This window comes from Odontesthes bonariensis, chromosome 16 (assembly GCF_027942865.1).
Source record: "Odontesthes bonariensis isolate fOdoBon6 chromosome 16, fOdoBon6.hap1, whole genome shotgun sequence".
Classification (NCBI taxonomy): domain Eukaryota; kingdom Metazoa; phylum Chordata; class Actinopteri; order Atheriniformes; family Atherinopsidae; genus Odontesthes; species Odontesthes bonariensis.
Genome location: NC_134521.1, coordinates 1,503,064 through 1,519,019, shown reverse-complemented (window position 1 = coordinate 1,519,019; position 15,956 = coordinate 1,503,064). Strand labels below are relative to the sequence as shown.

Sequence of the window (15,956 nt, the reverse complement as noted above, 5' to 3'; positions counted from 1 at the left end):
AGACAAACTCACACTGTGGTTGGGAAAAACAACAGGCCCAGAGACAGTGGCTCATGACAGGTTGGGCTGAATATCTTTATTTCTTGGCACTGATTTGGAATAGGCAAACCTGGGTAATTGTGGCAACATTCATTACTTTTTCTTTAATTACTTTTGGAATGTTTTCCCTCTTTTGTGCTCATTCAGGCCCTGAAATTTATAGGTGTATACAGTGCAACAAGTAAAATTGCACTACATGTTTTACTCATATTAAACACATACTGATTAGACTGATAAACAATCATTCTGAGTAGTAGGAAACTTTTTATTCATAGTGTTTAACCATCAAAGAGGGGGAAAAAGGACAAATTCCCTCAACACCCAACTACCTTTCAACTTCTTTTACCTGATTTTTACCTGTGCCACTTGCAAAGTGGCAACCTTTCATTTTCATGTGTTCATAGGTCATAGGGCTGTCAATCAAAGTCCCAACACATGCTTGACAAACACAATGATGACTTGTCATATCAAATTTTGTACGATAACTTTTTCAAATCAAATATAAATCTATGGAAATTTAAAATGCTTCAAATGTAAATGTATTTTATTTATACGGCCCTTCACAGACAATTAACTGTAGTAATTAACTTATAGACAATAAACCCTCTCAGGTTTCTGACCTTAGGGTGACCTTTAACCTTTAGCATGCTGACTGAGGCCTGCAGAGTCTGAGATGTAGCTCTTGGGTTTCTGACCTTGGGATGACCTTTAACCTTTAACGTGCTAACTGAGGCCCGCAGGGTCTGAGATGTAGCTCTTGGGTTTCTGACCTCGGGGTGACCTTTAACCTTTAACATGCTGATTGAGGCCTGCAGAGTCTGAGATGTAGCTCTTGGGTTTCTGACCTCGGGGTGACCTTTAACCTTTAACATGCTAACTGAGGCCTGCAGAGTCTGAGATGTAGCTCTTGGGTTTCTGACCTCGGGGTGACCTTTAACCTTTAACATGCTAACTGAGGCCTGCAGAGTCTGAGATGTAGCTCTTGGGTTTCTGACCTCGGGGTGACCTTTAACCTTTAACATGCTAACTGAGGCCTGCAGAGTCTGAGATGTAGCTCTTGGGTTTCTGACCTCGGGGTGATCTTGCTGGGACGTCCACTTCTCCACTTGTGAATAATCTTTCTCGCATGTCCAGGGCAAGTTAGAGTGCAATTAAAATATTGTGATTCAATTTTTTAACCCAAACCTGCAACAATGGAGACGACAACACAAAGAAAAGCTCATCTGTATTTGTTGGAGAATGATTACATCATGTGTATCTCATCCATTTTAGGATGTGATGTGTCATGTGAAAAGGTTGTGAGGACAGAGCTTATCATTAGTTTTCAGAGGCAATAAAAACCCAGCAGAGCCTCAGTACCTCGGCTCTAAGTGTATCTCTGCACAGATTAAGAGTCCTTTTTATCATTTAGAGATTTTATTTTGAAACATCAGGCATCTTTCAAGTTGTTTTCTAAATTGTTATCTAACTGTTAACTAAATTTGCGTGTTTCCATGACATAAAAAGGTTTATTTTTGAATATTTTAAATATTTTCTGCAATGTTTAATGAATCTCAGTCACACTTTAACAGCACCGATGACTTGGTTTATCAGGGCTTGGTGAGGATAATCACAATTTCCACTTTATCTACCGTTCCATCTTTTGTGTTTCTCTTCATTAATGGAACCATGTTGTACATTTTAAGGAGTAAATCGGTTTTTCGGGACACCTGCCGTTATATTCTGCTGTACAACCTCCTGCTTGCAGACACTGTTCAGCTGGCACAGAGTCAGGTCCAGTTCCTGCTGTCTGTTTGTAGAGTAAAACTGGCGTTTTCTCTATGTACCGCGCTCAGCATGCTCGCCAACCTCACCACTGGGATCTCCCCTCTCACACTGGTGGTGATGCCTTTGGAGAGATACGTGGCTGTGTGCTACCCTCTGAGGCACGCTTCCATCATCACCATCAGAAACACAACAGTAGCTATCGTTGCTATTTGGACCGTCAGTTCACTCAACAACCTCACTCGAGTTTTGTTGTTTTTAAAATTTCCATTTGAAAAAATGGCGAGTATGCAGATGACAGACCTTTGTTCTAACATAGCAATCATTCTTGGGTCTCTGACTGATGAATATGACAAAGCCTACACTTGTGTTCTGTTTGTGTCGGCTACTGTTGCTGCCACTTCCTCCTACATCGGTGTGATAATAGCAGCCCGGTCGGCCTCCACAGATAAAGTTTTAGCTCGTAAGGCTTGTAACACGCTGTTGCTGCATCTGGTGCAGCTGGGCCTCAGTCTGTCCTCCACCATCTACATCCCACTGCTCATGGCTCTTTCAAGGATTTTAACCAGGATGGCGTTGTTGTGGGTTCAGAATGTGTTTTATGTTTGTTTTATAATCTTCCCCAGATGTCTGAGTCCTCTCATCTATGGACTACGGGATCAGACCATCAGACCGGCTCTTGTGTACCATCTATGTTGTCGACTGAAAGTCAAAGTCAGCGGCTGAGAATCCGCGTTTCGTTTTAGGCCTTTAACCCTTGTGCGGTCTTAACATTGTGTTTACTCCCCTTTGTCCTACGGGTCAAAAATGTTCTAAAAATCTATTTTGTATGATGAAACCACCTGTTATTTATCTATTCAACACAATTCAATACATTTTTTTATCATGTATTTTTTGTTACACAATACAAAAAGACAATCACCAGTTTTCAGGATTACACTTTTTTTTTTTAAACCACAAACCAACTGTCAGTTGGACCAACATTTTTCTTGTTTTCTCAGTTTTCTTTTACATAATAAAGGTTTATTATTGCTATTATATAAATGTGAAGTAATTACTTCTGGATTAATTATATTGAAAGGAAAAAAAAAACAGTGAACTTTTTTCTGGTGTTTAAATGTTTTTATAATTCACGGGTCAAAAATGACCCATAAGACAATCTTTGTACCCTAGTGGTGTACAGCCCACATGGAAACATAAACAAAAATAAAGTATGACTTTTTCTAATGATGGGGTCCCTTTAGGAAAAGTCATAACATTTCAAGTTGGAAAAAGATAGTTTAAGGTATTTTTTCTACAGCTAAACATGGTAGTGGCTCACTTTAGACCAACAAGACAACAGAAGGGTTAAAAGTTTTATCTTTTTGTAACGTACACATTGTCCAAATTAACTTTGACTTTTGAGATGACAAGTTAGGGGAGTAGAAGGTATGTATAGTCAGTCATTATTTCCAATATAATAAATCACAATTTTCCTGTCATACATGTACAGGTTGTTGTCGCTGCCAATCAACATGAAAATTCACAGAATTTTATTTTTGCTACAAAAAATGTAGGAAAAAGCAGCTCAGCCTCACAACTTGTAATTTCTTTGTTTGTCCAAAAATAGCGTTCAGTAATGGCTGAGATGTCAAGAACTTTTTTTTCCTATTCTTTTTTTATTCCGGTCTTAAACATGTATTATTAAACATCCTTCCAAGTAAAATAATTTTAGGAAAGGTTATAGGCCTTATATTCTGGTGTCTTTTATTGCCAAACATGGTTTTCATGACACTTTAATTCAAATTGTTGGCATGTTTTTTCAAAGGTAACTGGAGGGATGAAGAAACTAGATTTCAAATTGAAGTTTTTGAGACTTTATTGTGAAACCAACCAAATGTTCTGGGGTCTCTCTTGCTCTGAAAACTTTTTTGTTGTTAGATATTTTACACTTTTAACCCATTTTCAGAAAGTCTAAGAATTTTATATAAGAAATATAAAATTGTGTATTAACTTTATTATAAGTTTAGTTTCGTAAACGGAAATCAATTTTAATTTAGATTTTTCCCAAAACAGCAACTTGGTACAATATTTTCCTGAAAACCATGTATACATATGTATATATATGTATATATATATGTATGTATGTATATATATATATATATATATATATATATATATGTGTATATGTGTATATATATATATAAAGTTCTCTGTGAAGTGTCAGACTTCACAGAGAAGCCTGATTTTGTCTCAAATATTTAACTTTATTATTATTTTAAGGTGTAATTATTCCCCCTCTAAGTCACATTTATTATTGGGTCTGTATTCAATGTTTTTTTTGTCAGTCAAAAGAAAAGACACATTTGTACAACAGAAGACATTTGTAAAATAAAAGCTGTTAAGTGCAAACTTTAATCTGAAGGCATTGCATGTAAATTGGAGGAAGGCTGTAACAGTTACAGGTCTTTCATATATTTACTTTACTTTTTTTTTTTTACTGAACCTTTCTTAGGAGCTCATACTAATATAAAGTTAATTATTTTTAATAACTTTGTCAAGAACCTTTTGGAGGCAATGATTTCCTAAAGTTTGGACCCTGACGTTACCAAAAAATGGATTTCCTCTAGTGATACTTTTTGTGGCCTTTAATAGAACTGCTTTAATTGTTTTGTGGGTCTTTATTCCTTCCGCTTTGCGGCTCGATTGTACTGAACATTCAGCCATTTCAGAATATTCCACTTCTCTGCCTTCAGAAAGTCCTGGTTGACTCTTTCAGCACATTTTGGGTTATTGTCCTTCTCTGCCCGCGACCCGATCGACGGATTCAGCGGTATAGATAATGGATGGATGGATGGATGTCCTTCTCTTCTGGAAAGCTGGGTCTGACCAATCAGCTTGGCTGAGCAGACGGTGTGGATCCATATGCTTGAGAAATCACTTTTCTACTTCTGTTTTGTCACATCATTAATAAACACCAGTGGTCAATTGGAGGCCATGTGTATCTATATCATCTCACTGCCTGATGACCTTAGTTTCATCTTTTCCAGAGGTTTGGTTCTTTTAAACATGTTTACGACAAAATTTCATCTGAAAAAAAGCACTAGTGATTCAGATTCAGATATATTTGTGTCCCCGTAGGGCAATTAGTGTTGCAGGAAGTAAAAAGGACATAAAACATAAAAGACATATATTTAAAAGTCTAAGAGGGAGGGATAATACAGTGTGCTGAAACAACATCAGTAGCAGCCCCTACAAAGTGCAAAGAGTGCGTATAAATTTTTGCCAACATCACTAACAAGAAACAGGAGTGCTTGTAAAACTATCATTTTGACAAATTGAATTAATTCATTTTAAACAGCTGCTCAAAAGGTATGAAATATATTTTGCTGATATTTCATATGTACAAAAATAAATACTTTTCACCTCACAAAGAAAACATTTTAAAATATAAAACTTAAGAAACAAAATGGAAGGACAGACTTTGTTTAAGGGGGAAAACTTAAGTCGCCTCAGGCACGCTCAGGACGGGAGATTGGACTGAAGACCAGTTTCGGTGAAATCTATTGGTTTCCTTAGCTAGGAAACTGTTTTTGAATTGGCTCTATATGAACGAATTGGATTATTTTATAAATAATTGGGGCCTGCCATAGCATTGCATGCCAAGGCACCAATTACTTAGCCTGGGCGAAAGCCGACTGTTGACTCTGTCAAACAGTCTGGGAAAAACCAAGAGGAATCTGTTTCCATGGAGAGCGGGACGTTACCCAGCAACTTAAATTCATTGGAGTAACGGAGTTCCCTTAACCAATCATAATGTTTAGAAATGACGTTGGTTATGCGCCGAGGTTCATGCTTACTCTCGCGAGGCTCTAGCTCGCGAATCACGCTTCCCACATCCGCTTTCATTATCCCGGTACCATTTGATGAATCAAACTTTTCCCAAAGCCAGTTGGAAGGAGAGCTTCGACATCCTTGCCACTAACAAAATTGATGAGGCATTTCTCTTGCTCTCGTTTTAATTGTGTAATGCTCTCCAGAGTTGAGACAACTTCATGGATAGCTTCTAGCGTTCTTCCGTCGCCATGTTTATTTCCGCTGCGGTTGAACTACAATTATATGGACTACAATGGACTCCGCGCGTGAGTTCTGCGTCACCACTCGCAACTGTTTGCTGATTGGCAAAACACTGAGCGAACCGAGGTAGGGGGATTTGGCCAGACTATGTGCGGAGCCAAAATCTTTGGGTGGAAGTACGTAGGATGGCGTCGCCAGGCTACCAATTACTATTCCGTTGGCAAAAGTCTATGGGATTTAACATTGAAAACGTGTCTCTTTATAGATTTATTTATTTATAGGCTATATTTGTTCTTCCACATTAATGCGGGCCCTATGGGCCCGCACATCCCAACAATATATGTATCAAAACGACAGGCTCGATGAGTTTTCGCGGGCTAATACTTTTATTGAAGATTAGAGTTACCATGGCGACGTAATAAGCAAAAGACAGCCCCCCAAAGCCCCCTGAAACGCAGGAATATTGAAGTCCAAAGGCGTCCCTCGCTCATTCTGCGAGAAGTTTTTCCGTAGCTCTTACGGTTTCCGAATGGGAAGCATCTGTTTGTAGAGGTTTTTTGGCTCTGAGAAGCCTGAGTCTCATATAATTAGTGTAGCCGCAGCTGGGGCAGCTTAACTGTCAGTTAAAAGGGTCAGCTTTAAAGGGACAGTTCGGCGCTTTAAAGGGACAGTTCACCTCTTTAAAGAGACAGTTCGGCGCTTTAAAGGGACAGTTCACCTCTTTAAAGAGACAGTTCGCCGCTTTAAAGGGACAGTTCACCTCTTTAAAGAGACAGTTCGGCGCTTTAAAGGGACAGTTCACCTCTTTAAAGAGACAGTTCGCCGCTTTAAAGGGACAGTTCGACGCTTTAAAGGGACAGTTCGCCTCTTTAAAGGGACAGTTCGGCTCTTTAAAGGGACAGTTCACCTCTTTAAAGAGACAGTTCGCCGCTTTAAAGGGACAGTTCGCCGCTTTAAAGGGACAGTTCGGCTCTTTAAAGGGACAGTTCACCTCTTTAAAGAGACAGTTCGCCGCTTTAAAGGGACAGTTCGCCGCTTTAAAGGGACAGTTCACCGCTTTAAAGGGACAGTTCGCCACTTTAAAGGGACAGTTCGGCTCTTTAAAGGGACAGTTCACCTCTTTAAAGGGATAGTTCGCCACTTTAAAGGGACAGTTCGGCTCTTTAAAGGGACAGTTCGCCTCTTTAAAGGGACAGTTCGCCGCTTTAAAGGGACAGTTCGCCGCTTTAAAGGGACAGGTCGCCTCTTTAAAGGGACAGTTCGGCGCTTTAAAGGGACAGTTCACCTCTTTAAAGAGACAGTTCGCCGCTTTAAAGGGACAGTTCGCCGCTTTAAAGGGACAGTTCGCCTCTTTAAAGGGACAGTTCGGCTCTTTAAAGGGACAGTTCACCTCTTTAAAGAGACAGTTCGCCGCTTTAAAGGGACAGTTCGCCGCTTTAAAGGGACAGTTCGCAACTTTAAAGGGACAGTTCGGCTCTTTAAAGGGACAGTTCACCTCTTTAAAGAGACAGTTCGCCGCTTTAAAGGGACAGTTCGCTGCTTTAAAGGGACAGGTCGCCTCTTTAAAGGGACAGTTCACCGCTTTAAAGGGACAGTTCGCCACTTTAAAGGGACAGTTCGGCTCTTTAAAGGGACAGTTCACCTCTTTAAAGGGATAGTTCGCCACTTTAAAGGGACAGTTAGGCTCTTTAAAGGGACAGTTCACCTCTGAAAAGGGACAGTTCGCCTCTTTAAAGGGACAGTTCACCTCTTTAAAGAGACAGTTCGCCGCTTTAAAGGGACAGTTCGCCGCTTTAAAGGGACAGTTCGCCGCTTTAAAGGGACAGGTCACCTCTTTAAAGGGACAGTTCACCGCTTTAAAGGGACAGTTCGCCACTTTAAAGGGACAGTTCGGCTCTTTAAAGGGACAGTTCGCCTCTTTAAAGGGACAGTTCGCCGCTTTAAAGGTACAGTTCGCCTCTTTAAAGGGACAGTTCGCTGCTTTAAATTTTTTAATTTAAATGGCTTTGATGCCGTTTAGGCTTGAATACTTCTTCTTTAGGCCTTGCGAACCATTCCTGAACAGCCGTGATTGGTTGAGCGATACGCACACTTTGGCAGGCCCCTTCTAAATTTCTTCAAAAATTTTCTAGTTATGATTACAATTAATTGAAGATGCATCCATTTAGAAAGGCCACTCCACCCTTTTCTGCCTGTGAACCATGGCCTCAGACTTCGAGGTGCTAATTTTCATCCCACCTGTAAATTTCCCCAGTGTGGTGGGGGTTTCTGTTGAAGCCAAGAGGGCCACATCATCTGCAAATAGCAGAACAAACTTAGGACCCTCAATCCCTTGGCTACCCCTAGTAATTGTGTGTATAGATAGAGAGCAAAATGTGTTGTAAATATTTCTGCATTAGGCTACAGACAGCAATGCAAACCAAACTCCTATTTCAGGGGCCTGATAACCCATACTACCAAAGTACCACATACAGGATACCACAAGGGACATGGTCGTAAGCTTTACCAAGTCCATAAAAGACCAAAAGACTGGTTGGGCGTACTCCCACACTGCCAATATAATTATGATGGTAAAACGCTGGTCTAGTGTTCCAAGACCTGGATGAAAACTTTATTGTTCCTCCTGAATCTGAGGTTCAGCTATCTGTTGGAGTCATTTTTCTACCACCATGGCATAGACTTTCCCAGGAAGGCTGAGAAGTGTGATTCCCCTGGACCTGGAACCCACTCTCTGCTCCTCCTTTTTAAAGCGTCCCACCCACATGAGTTTTTAGTTCCACATTTGACTGAGTGGGTGCTTGTCAGCTGTCTCTGGAGTCCCACAAACTAGTCAAGCACTGTAGGTCTCCTCCAACCTCAAGTTTCTACCACTAGATTTGGGTGCTGCCATGACTAGCACCAGCCATCTTGTTGCCAGAGTTCGATACAGCTACATCAGCAATGGAGGCCCAGAATGTAGCCTATTCAGACCAAATTTTCCCAGCCAATATAACTTTAAGGTACACTGTTCATGGATGTTAAACAGAAAATCAACCCTTCATCTTCCTTTGGAAAGCTATGTGCAACTTTCAATGACGCTGAAAACAATAAGCATGTTGGCAAATCGATGTTTTGTCACAATGGGAGGGTAAAGGAATGAACAGGTGATGTGCGTGAAACTAATGAGCAAGCTTGGGAAGTGAGGGGAAAAACATGGCAAGACTAAAAGCAAGAACTCAAAACCAAGACATGAACCGAAAACCAAAACATAACCTAAAACATGATAAAACATAAAACTAAAAACATGGGGAAAGTCCCGTGGGCGTGACAGTTTTGACTTTCCACACTCTACCTGAATAAGGGCTCAACAAACTTTGCCTTGAGTGGTTCTGAATACAACTATGACACCATAATGCAACAGAAAAGTGGTTGGAATATGAACGAGATATTTTTCGTTTAGTATGCTTTGAGAGAAAAAATTGTTTTTGGAGTGTGCCGTGTCTTTTTTCTGAAGTCAAGCTTAAACGGGCACAAAAAATCCATCTAACTTGGGAGAGGATATGGAAACCTGAGAAAGCCCAATATTACCCCTAAAGGTGTGATTGATGTCTTATTCCCGCCGTAGTTTTGGATGTTACTATGCATTAAATTAGAAGCTGTTATTTAGTTACTTTGTAAAGTCAGTATTTATAAATGCCACTAAAAGAGTAAATCATTCAAAATGTGACTTCGCTTTTACCCTCCTGTTTTTATTTTTTTTTCAGTAGTTCATAAAATGACAATATGAAATGTAACATACACTGGTATGTAATTTAGTCAAAAGACTAAAGCTGTTGAGTTTTAAAAAGTATAACAGACTGGAGAGGTGTAATGAACCATCAGTGATCTGGTAACCATGTTAACATGATGCATCATGTGATCAGGTTGCCAAGAAAGCTCATAAATTATATGCTGGGTCAAGTAAACCAAGCAGACCAGCTTTGCCCACAAAGAAACAAGTGCTGACCTGACAACTATCTTCACAGGTGACGAGTCTTTATTAGTTTGAGTTTTTCAACTATTTGTTTTTAAGATATGTTGCATCTAAAGTGTTTAAGGGACACAAACTATATCAACTGTGCTTTAGTGTTCTAGTGAGACCAACAGGTTGATCATTTACATTCAAAATTTTCTCTTGATTTCTCTAGTCTATCAACGAAATTGACAGCTAATTTTAAAGAATAGATCTAATTTCCTGTTACTGAACTGTTAACTATGCTTAACCTGAACCTAGACTTGGACAAAGCTGATATGTGAAATGTGATAGCAGGTAAACCAGAGCAGCCTTTCTCAAAGCAAACACAGACTCCAGCCTGCTGATACACTGACATGTAAATGAAGGAGTTTATGCTTTGGATGTAACTAAGTAAGAGACGGTGTTTACAAAGCAGACTAAAGTGGATTTGTAGGGTTTTTGTCGTCCAGTGAGATTAACATATTGATATTTCTGATTCCTTAAATTATTTCTGTGAGATGTCCAACACAACTGTTAGACTGGTGTTCCTGGAGAGAGTGTTGTATACCACTCTGACTACAGTTCCATGCTGTATATTCCTCTTCATTAATGGGACCATGTTGTACACTTTGAGGAGTAAACCAGTGTTTCGTGAAACTTGCCGCTACATTCTTCTTTATAACCTCCTGTTTGCAGACACCGTTCAGCTGACACTGAGTCAGTTGATGTACATATTGTCTATCTGTAGAATATTTCTGACATATCCTGTATGTGGTGTTTTCTATTTTCTTGCCAATTTCGCAAATGAAATCTCCCCTCTGATACTGGTGGTGATGTCTTTGGAGAGATGTGTAGCAGTGTGCTACCCTCTGAGGCACGCTTCCATCATCACCATCAGAAACACAGAAGTGGCTGTTATTGTGGTTTGGGCCATTTGTTTTATAAATGTTGTCATTCGAGTCATTTTGCTGTTAGAATTTCCCTTCGAAAAACTAGAAACTCTGCAGATGAACACGTTTTGTAATGCAGTTGCCATGTTGCTTTCACCACTATATTACGATTATGAGGAAGCTTATACTTGTTTTCTGTTAGTTTCTGCTGGTATGACTATCACCTCCACCTATATTGCTGTAATTATAGCAGCCAGGTCAGCCTCCACAGACAAAGCTTCAGCTCTTAAGGCTCGTAACACACTGCTGATGCATCTGGTGCAGCTGGGCTTCAGTATCTCCTCAACGATACATAACCCATTACTATTTGCTGTCTCAAAACTTGTTCTCTTTAGTGTACTTATACGCATCCAGATTGTTATTTATATGTTTATTATCATTCTTCCCAGGTGTTTGAGTGCACTGATCTATGGCCTCAGAGATCAGACCATCAGACCTGTCCTCATGTACAATCTATGCTGTCGAATGAAGCTTTCTGGTATCTCAGGAAAGCCTAAAGTTTCCCCTTAACCATTTATGACTTTGAGAAACATTTGCATCGGTTTACCTTTCAAGTCTGGGGTGACATACATATATCGCATCAACATTTTCAATACATGCAATTGTCTTTAAGAAAATAAAAGAAAGAAATGAAAAAAATGAAGACAAATGCATTTATGGCTGAACATTTCAACTCTCACGTGGTCTTTGATTCATGCTAGTTTAGTCCCATTAAAGTTGAGAAATTAAATATTTCTTTGGACAGTATTTATTTTTCCTCAGGTTTTAGAGTGCAGGAAAAGTAAAACTCTTAAGCACAGAGCCTTAGGTATAAATTGGTGATGATACAATATATCAACCACATAGGGCCGGGTATCGTGGCCAATTTCCTAAATCGATTTGATTTCAATTCAAAAGGTCCTGAATTGATTAATCACGATTCGATTTGATACAATTCAATTCAATCTGCTCTTAAATAAGGAAAATGGCTCAACTGTGTTACAAAATACAAATGTATTTTATTTTATTTATTATTTTCACCATAAACAACAGGTTTTAAGTGCAAACTTTTGAAAAGACAGTTTAAACTTCAGCTGTAAACACAACTGTCTCAATTCTCAAAAGTGCAACTTTTAAATTATAAAGGAATTGCAAGTGAAAGTGTACTAGAACTACAACATTCCATCACTGCAAATTGTAAGGCATTGCTTCTTAATGTGCAAAAATTATAATAATGGTAACAAAACTAAAATTAAACTTAAACTATCTAAAGTCAAGTCCTGTTATTGTGACTTTTTTGTCACTTGGTAATTGTGAGATTGTGCAGGAAAAGTAGCTCATTGACCTGATCTGGGGTTAGGCAGCTCCTTTTTGCAGTGACAATATCACCCGCAGTTGAAAACACCCTCTTTGACGCAATACTGGTCCCTGGGACACAAAGGTATTGCTTTGCTAGGTGAGCCAACAGTGGATATGCACTCATCTGTCAGATGTTTACGGTACACCATAACGTAGTTTTGGATCGAGCACATAAACGAGCCGCTTGAAGCCTTCGTTTTCCACTATCAAGTATGGGCGTAAATCTTTGGCCCCCTGTTATCTTTATGGCCCGCGGAGAATTGGCTGGTAATGTTAGTGATTCCTTCAGTTTCTTTTGTTTTTTCCCGGACGGCTTGTTGGCTAATGTTAACAGCTAATGTTAGTAGTGTGATACCTTGTCAAGTGGTTTCTGAGTTTTGTAGTATTTTGACAATAACTGACCTCCGTTTGGGAGATCTTGCAAACCACTTTGGTTTTATCCAGCTCTTTGTCCTTTTATTGTTTAAAACCCGAAATGGTTCCAGACTTCAGACTAAATTGGGGTGGCTTGCTGAGCGGAGTTTTACCTGCGTCGGCCATCTTGCAAGCTTGTGCGCTTGAATGGCCAGGGGAACGTAAACGCGCCACTGTTGCATCACGCACGAGACCACTGGGGTTAACTTCATGGGGAAAAATCGATCTCATGCCCTACAAATTGCTTTTGCATAATTTAAAATTAAATCGATCCAAAATCGATTGAATCGATTTTTTTAACCCAGCCCCTTCAACCCAGTCTAACAGAAAAACAACAAGTGAGTTTCGAAGTACAGTTGGTGTAAGTATTAGTTGAGTTTGGAGACAAACTAAGATCTCCTGTGTAACCTCACCACCAAACAACTTCAGTCTCAAAATGTCTGTGATATGATAGTTTTTTTTTTGTTCCTGTTTCATGAAAAGGCCTTAGAATGTATTCCTCTGGGTATTTATTTCCATGTCCACAAGCATAAAATTAATGAACAATTTATGTCTCAGAAGACTAAGTAATAGATTAAGATTTTTAACAATTTAATAAACTTCTATGAGATGGTGGTGAATACATGGCAGTAATTAATCTGTAATCTTGTCCTGCTGCTTCCAATATCAATGCCAATTGTAACAATAAAGTTATATTGAAACAAGAGTTACCCCAAAAACCTGGGTTCATCAGTCTGTAGGGTGGATGTGAGAGACGAGGCTTAGCAGAGGAGGTGGAATCAACTTACGGTACAGTGTAAATTTGAAATTAAAATCAGAATGGGTTTTCAAATGAGGAACACAATGAATCCATCATTGTGTTTCTTGGGAGTTTTACACTTGATGGTTACTACAGACTAGAGATGCGCGGATGACGTATTTTCCCATCCGCAACCGCTGCAAAAAATATATATCCGCCCGGTATCCATTTGCACAAACATTTTTTCACCGATTTTCAAAACCGAACCCGCCCGCCATCCGCCGATAGGTGTAGGCCTAGGTCTATTGAAGGTGCCTTGGCTATTTGTATCGGCTTTTTCAAACAGCATAGTTCATTATATCTTGCCAATAAGTCCACCTACTACTATGTAGTGGATAATAGTGCTGTCAAAATCACTCCCAAGTGCTAAATTGTACACCTCTAAGACACACAGCCGTCACAAGCGATTGAATTCCTTCCAAGGCATTCACACTATCACTAGTTACAGGTTAGCATACCCTACGTCTCCCCACTTGTATGTGAAACATTAATACAGAATATAACTGTCTAGTTCTACATTTTGTATTAACTGATCTATTTCCAAGCATCACACGACCCTTCCATCACCTTGAAAATGTGCATTCCACTGTCGTTTTGACATGTCTGCATTGAAATACTATTTGCAGCTATATTTCACACTCCATCAAGAAAAAAGTAAAACATGATGAGCACGGGTACACCGTTTTGAGTGTACGAATTTTTTAAAAGAATCTAGACAACAAAGTCCGTCTACATAGCACGATAAATCCATCCTGGAAAGTTATGTGGTTTTTTTTTTGTTTTTATTTTAGTGCTTCAGCCTCAACCCGCCCGAATTTAATTAAAATACGATTTTTCGACGTGTCATCCGCCCGATCCGCGGTTAATCCGCGGGCTCCGTGGATTCACCCGCGCATCTCTACTACAGACACCCTAATATCTGCTCCCAAGAAAAAGAAAAAGATTTTTCTAGAATATGGCTCCTTTTTAAAAAAAATTAAAACTGGGCCTATTATTCCATTCATCCATCATCGACCAGTAGTCCGGGGATCGTGTCATGGGGGCAGCATCTTGAGCAGAGAAGCTCAGACATCCCTCAACTCGGCCATTTCTTCCAGCTCTTCCGTTGGGGACCCCGAGGCGTTCCCAGGTCAGCCAATAGACATAGTCTATCCAACGTGTCCAGGAGGCATCCTAACCAGATGCCCGAGCCACCTCATCTGGCTCCTCTCGATGTGGAGGAGCAGCGGCTCTACTCCGAGCCTCTACCGGATGACCGAGCTTCTCACCCTATCTCTTAAGGTTCTAGCATGGTTGGCGCGTCTGCTAGCGCGAGCAGTGTTGATGACGTCACGATTTCGTGCCGGCTATATATAGTGGCGCAAGTCACTAGTAGTTGACTTGCGCCAATTTGTTGCAATTTTCTCTGTCACAGAGGTGGCGGTGCTACGTTAAGCTTACCGCTAACTACTCTTCAACGATGAAAGTCGAGAAGAAAACAATGCCCCTGTCAAGAACAGGAATACTGTCATTAATGATATTGCTGCAGTATTCGGATCATTTGAATTTTTTAATTCAGTTAAAAGAGGTGAAGGTCTGAAGCCCCAGGCATCACCACTTGGAGTCTCTGCCCTCTTCTTTGCCTTCATGTATCTGTCCCGTAACTTCTTCCACACATTCTTACAGAACTCTCCCTCTTTCCCCAAAGTTCTGCCAATCTCTGTGCACCAGTTTTGGGTTTACGTGCTCCCTGTGCTGTTTCACTGCAGTGTCGTACAGCTGCCTGTACAAACGCACCTCCTGACTGAGCCTAGTCTCAAATTGGTCCATCCGGTCTGTCGTTGTTGGCGCCGCCAAGTTACAAAAATCGACTGGTGCACGACAACGGGCTGCGCCGTCTTTTTTGAAACGTCATTTTGACGTCACGGTCCGCCACGGCCGTGAGCGACGCGTCAACTGTAACTCCGGCTTAAGGGAGAGCCCAAACACCCTGCGGAGGAAGCCCATTTTGGCCACTTGTTTCCGTGATCTCGTTCTTTCTGTCACTTCCCACAGCTTGTGACCATAGGTGAGGGTAGGAACGAAGACTGACTGGTAAATCGAGAGCTTTGCCTTCTGGCTCAGCTCCTTCTTCACCATGGCAGGCCGGTGCAGAGCCGCATCACTGCAGACGCCGCACCGATCCGCCTGTCAATATCCTGCTACATTCGTCCCTCATTAGTTAACAAGACCCCAATATACTTGAACTCCTCCACTTGGGCAAGGATCTCATTCCCGACCCGGAGAGGGCATTCCACCCTTTTCCGGCCGAGGACCATGGTCTCAGATTTGGAGGTGCTGATTCTCATCCCAGCCGCTTCACACTCGGCTGCGAACCGCTCCAGTGAGAGCTGAAGGTCACGGCACGATGACGCCAACAGAACCACATCGTCCGCAAAGAGCAGAGACCCGATTCTGGGGTCGCCAAAACAGACCCCCTCAACCTCCTATCAAGGGGGTATGGCCGGGGGCGCTCCATACTCCCGGAGCATCCCCCACAGGACTCCCCGAGGGACATGGTCGAACACCTTCTCCCAGTCCACAAAACAGATGTAGACCGGTTGAGCGAACTCCCATGCACCCTTCAAGACCCTGCTGAGGGTGT

At 40.9% G+C, this 15,956-nt stretch overlaps 2 protein-coding genes across 2 annotated transcripts; both read left to right on the top strand.

Annotated features, from left to right (window-relative positions):
• Nucleotides 1–1,578: 1,578 nt before the first annotated feature.
• LOC142401883 (odorant receptor 131-2-like) lies at nt 1,579–2,529 on the top strand. The gene has a single exon (XM_075487343.1). It carries the CDS (start codon nt 1,579–1,581, stop codon nt 2,527–2,529), a length of 951 nt encoding a protein of 316 aa, XP_075343458.1.
• Nucleotides 2,530–10,350: 7,821 nt separating this feature from the next.
• On the top strand, nt 10,351–11,292 carry LOC142401882 (odorant receptor 131-2-like). Its single transcript, XM_075487342.1, has one exon. The coding sequence runs from the start codon at nt 10,351–10,353 to the stop codon at nt 11,290–11,292; it is 942 nt and encodes a 313-aa protein (XP_075343457.1).
• Nucleotides 11,293–15,956: the final 4,664 nt, after the last annotated feature.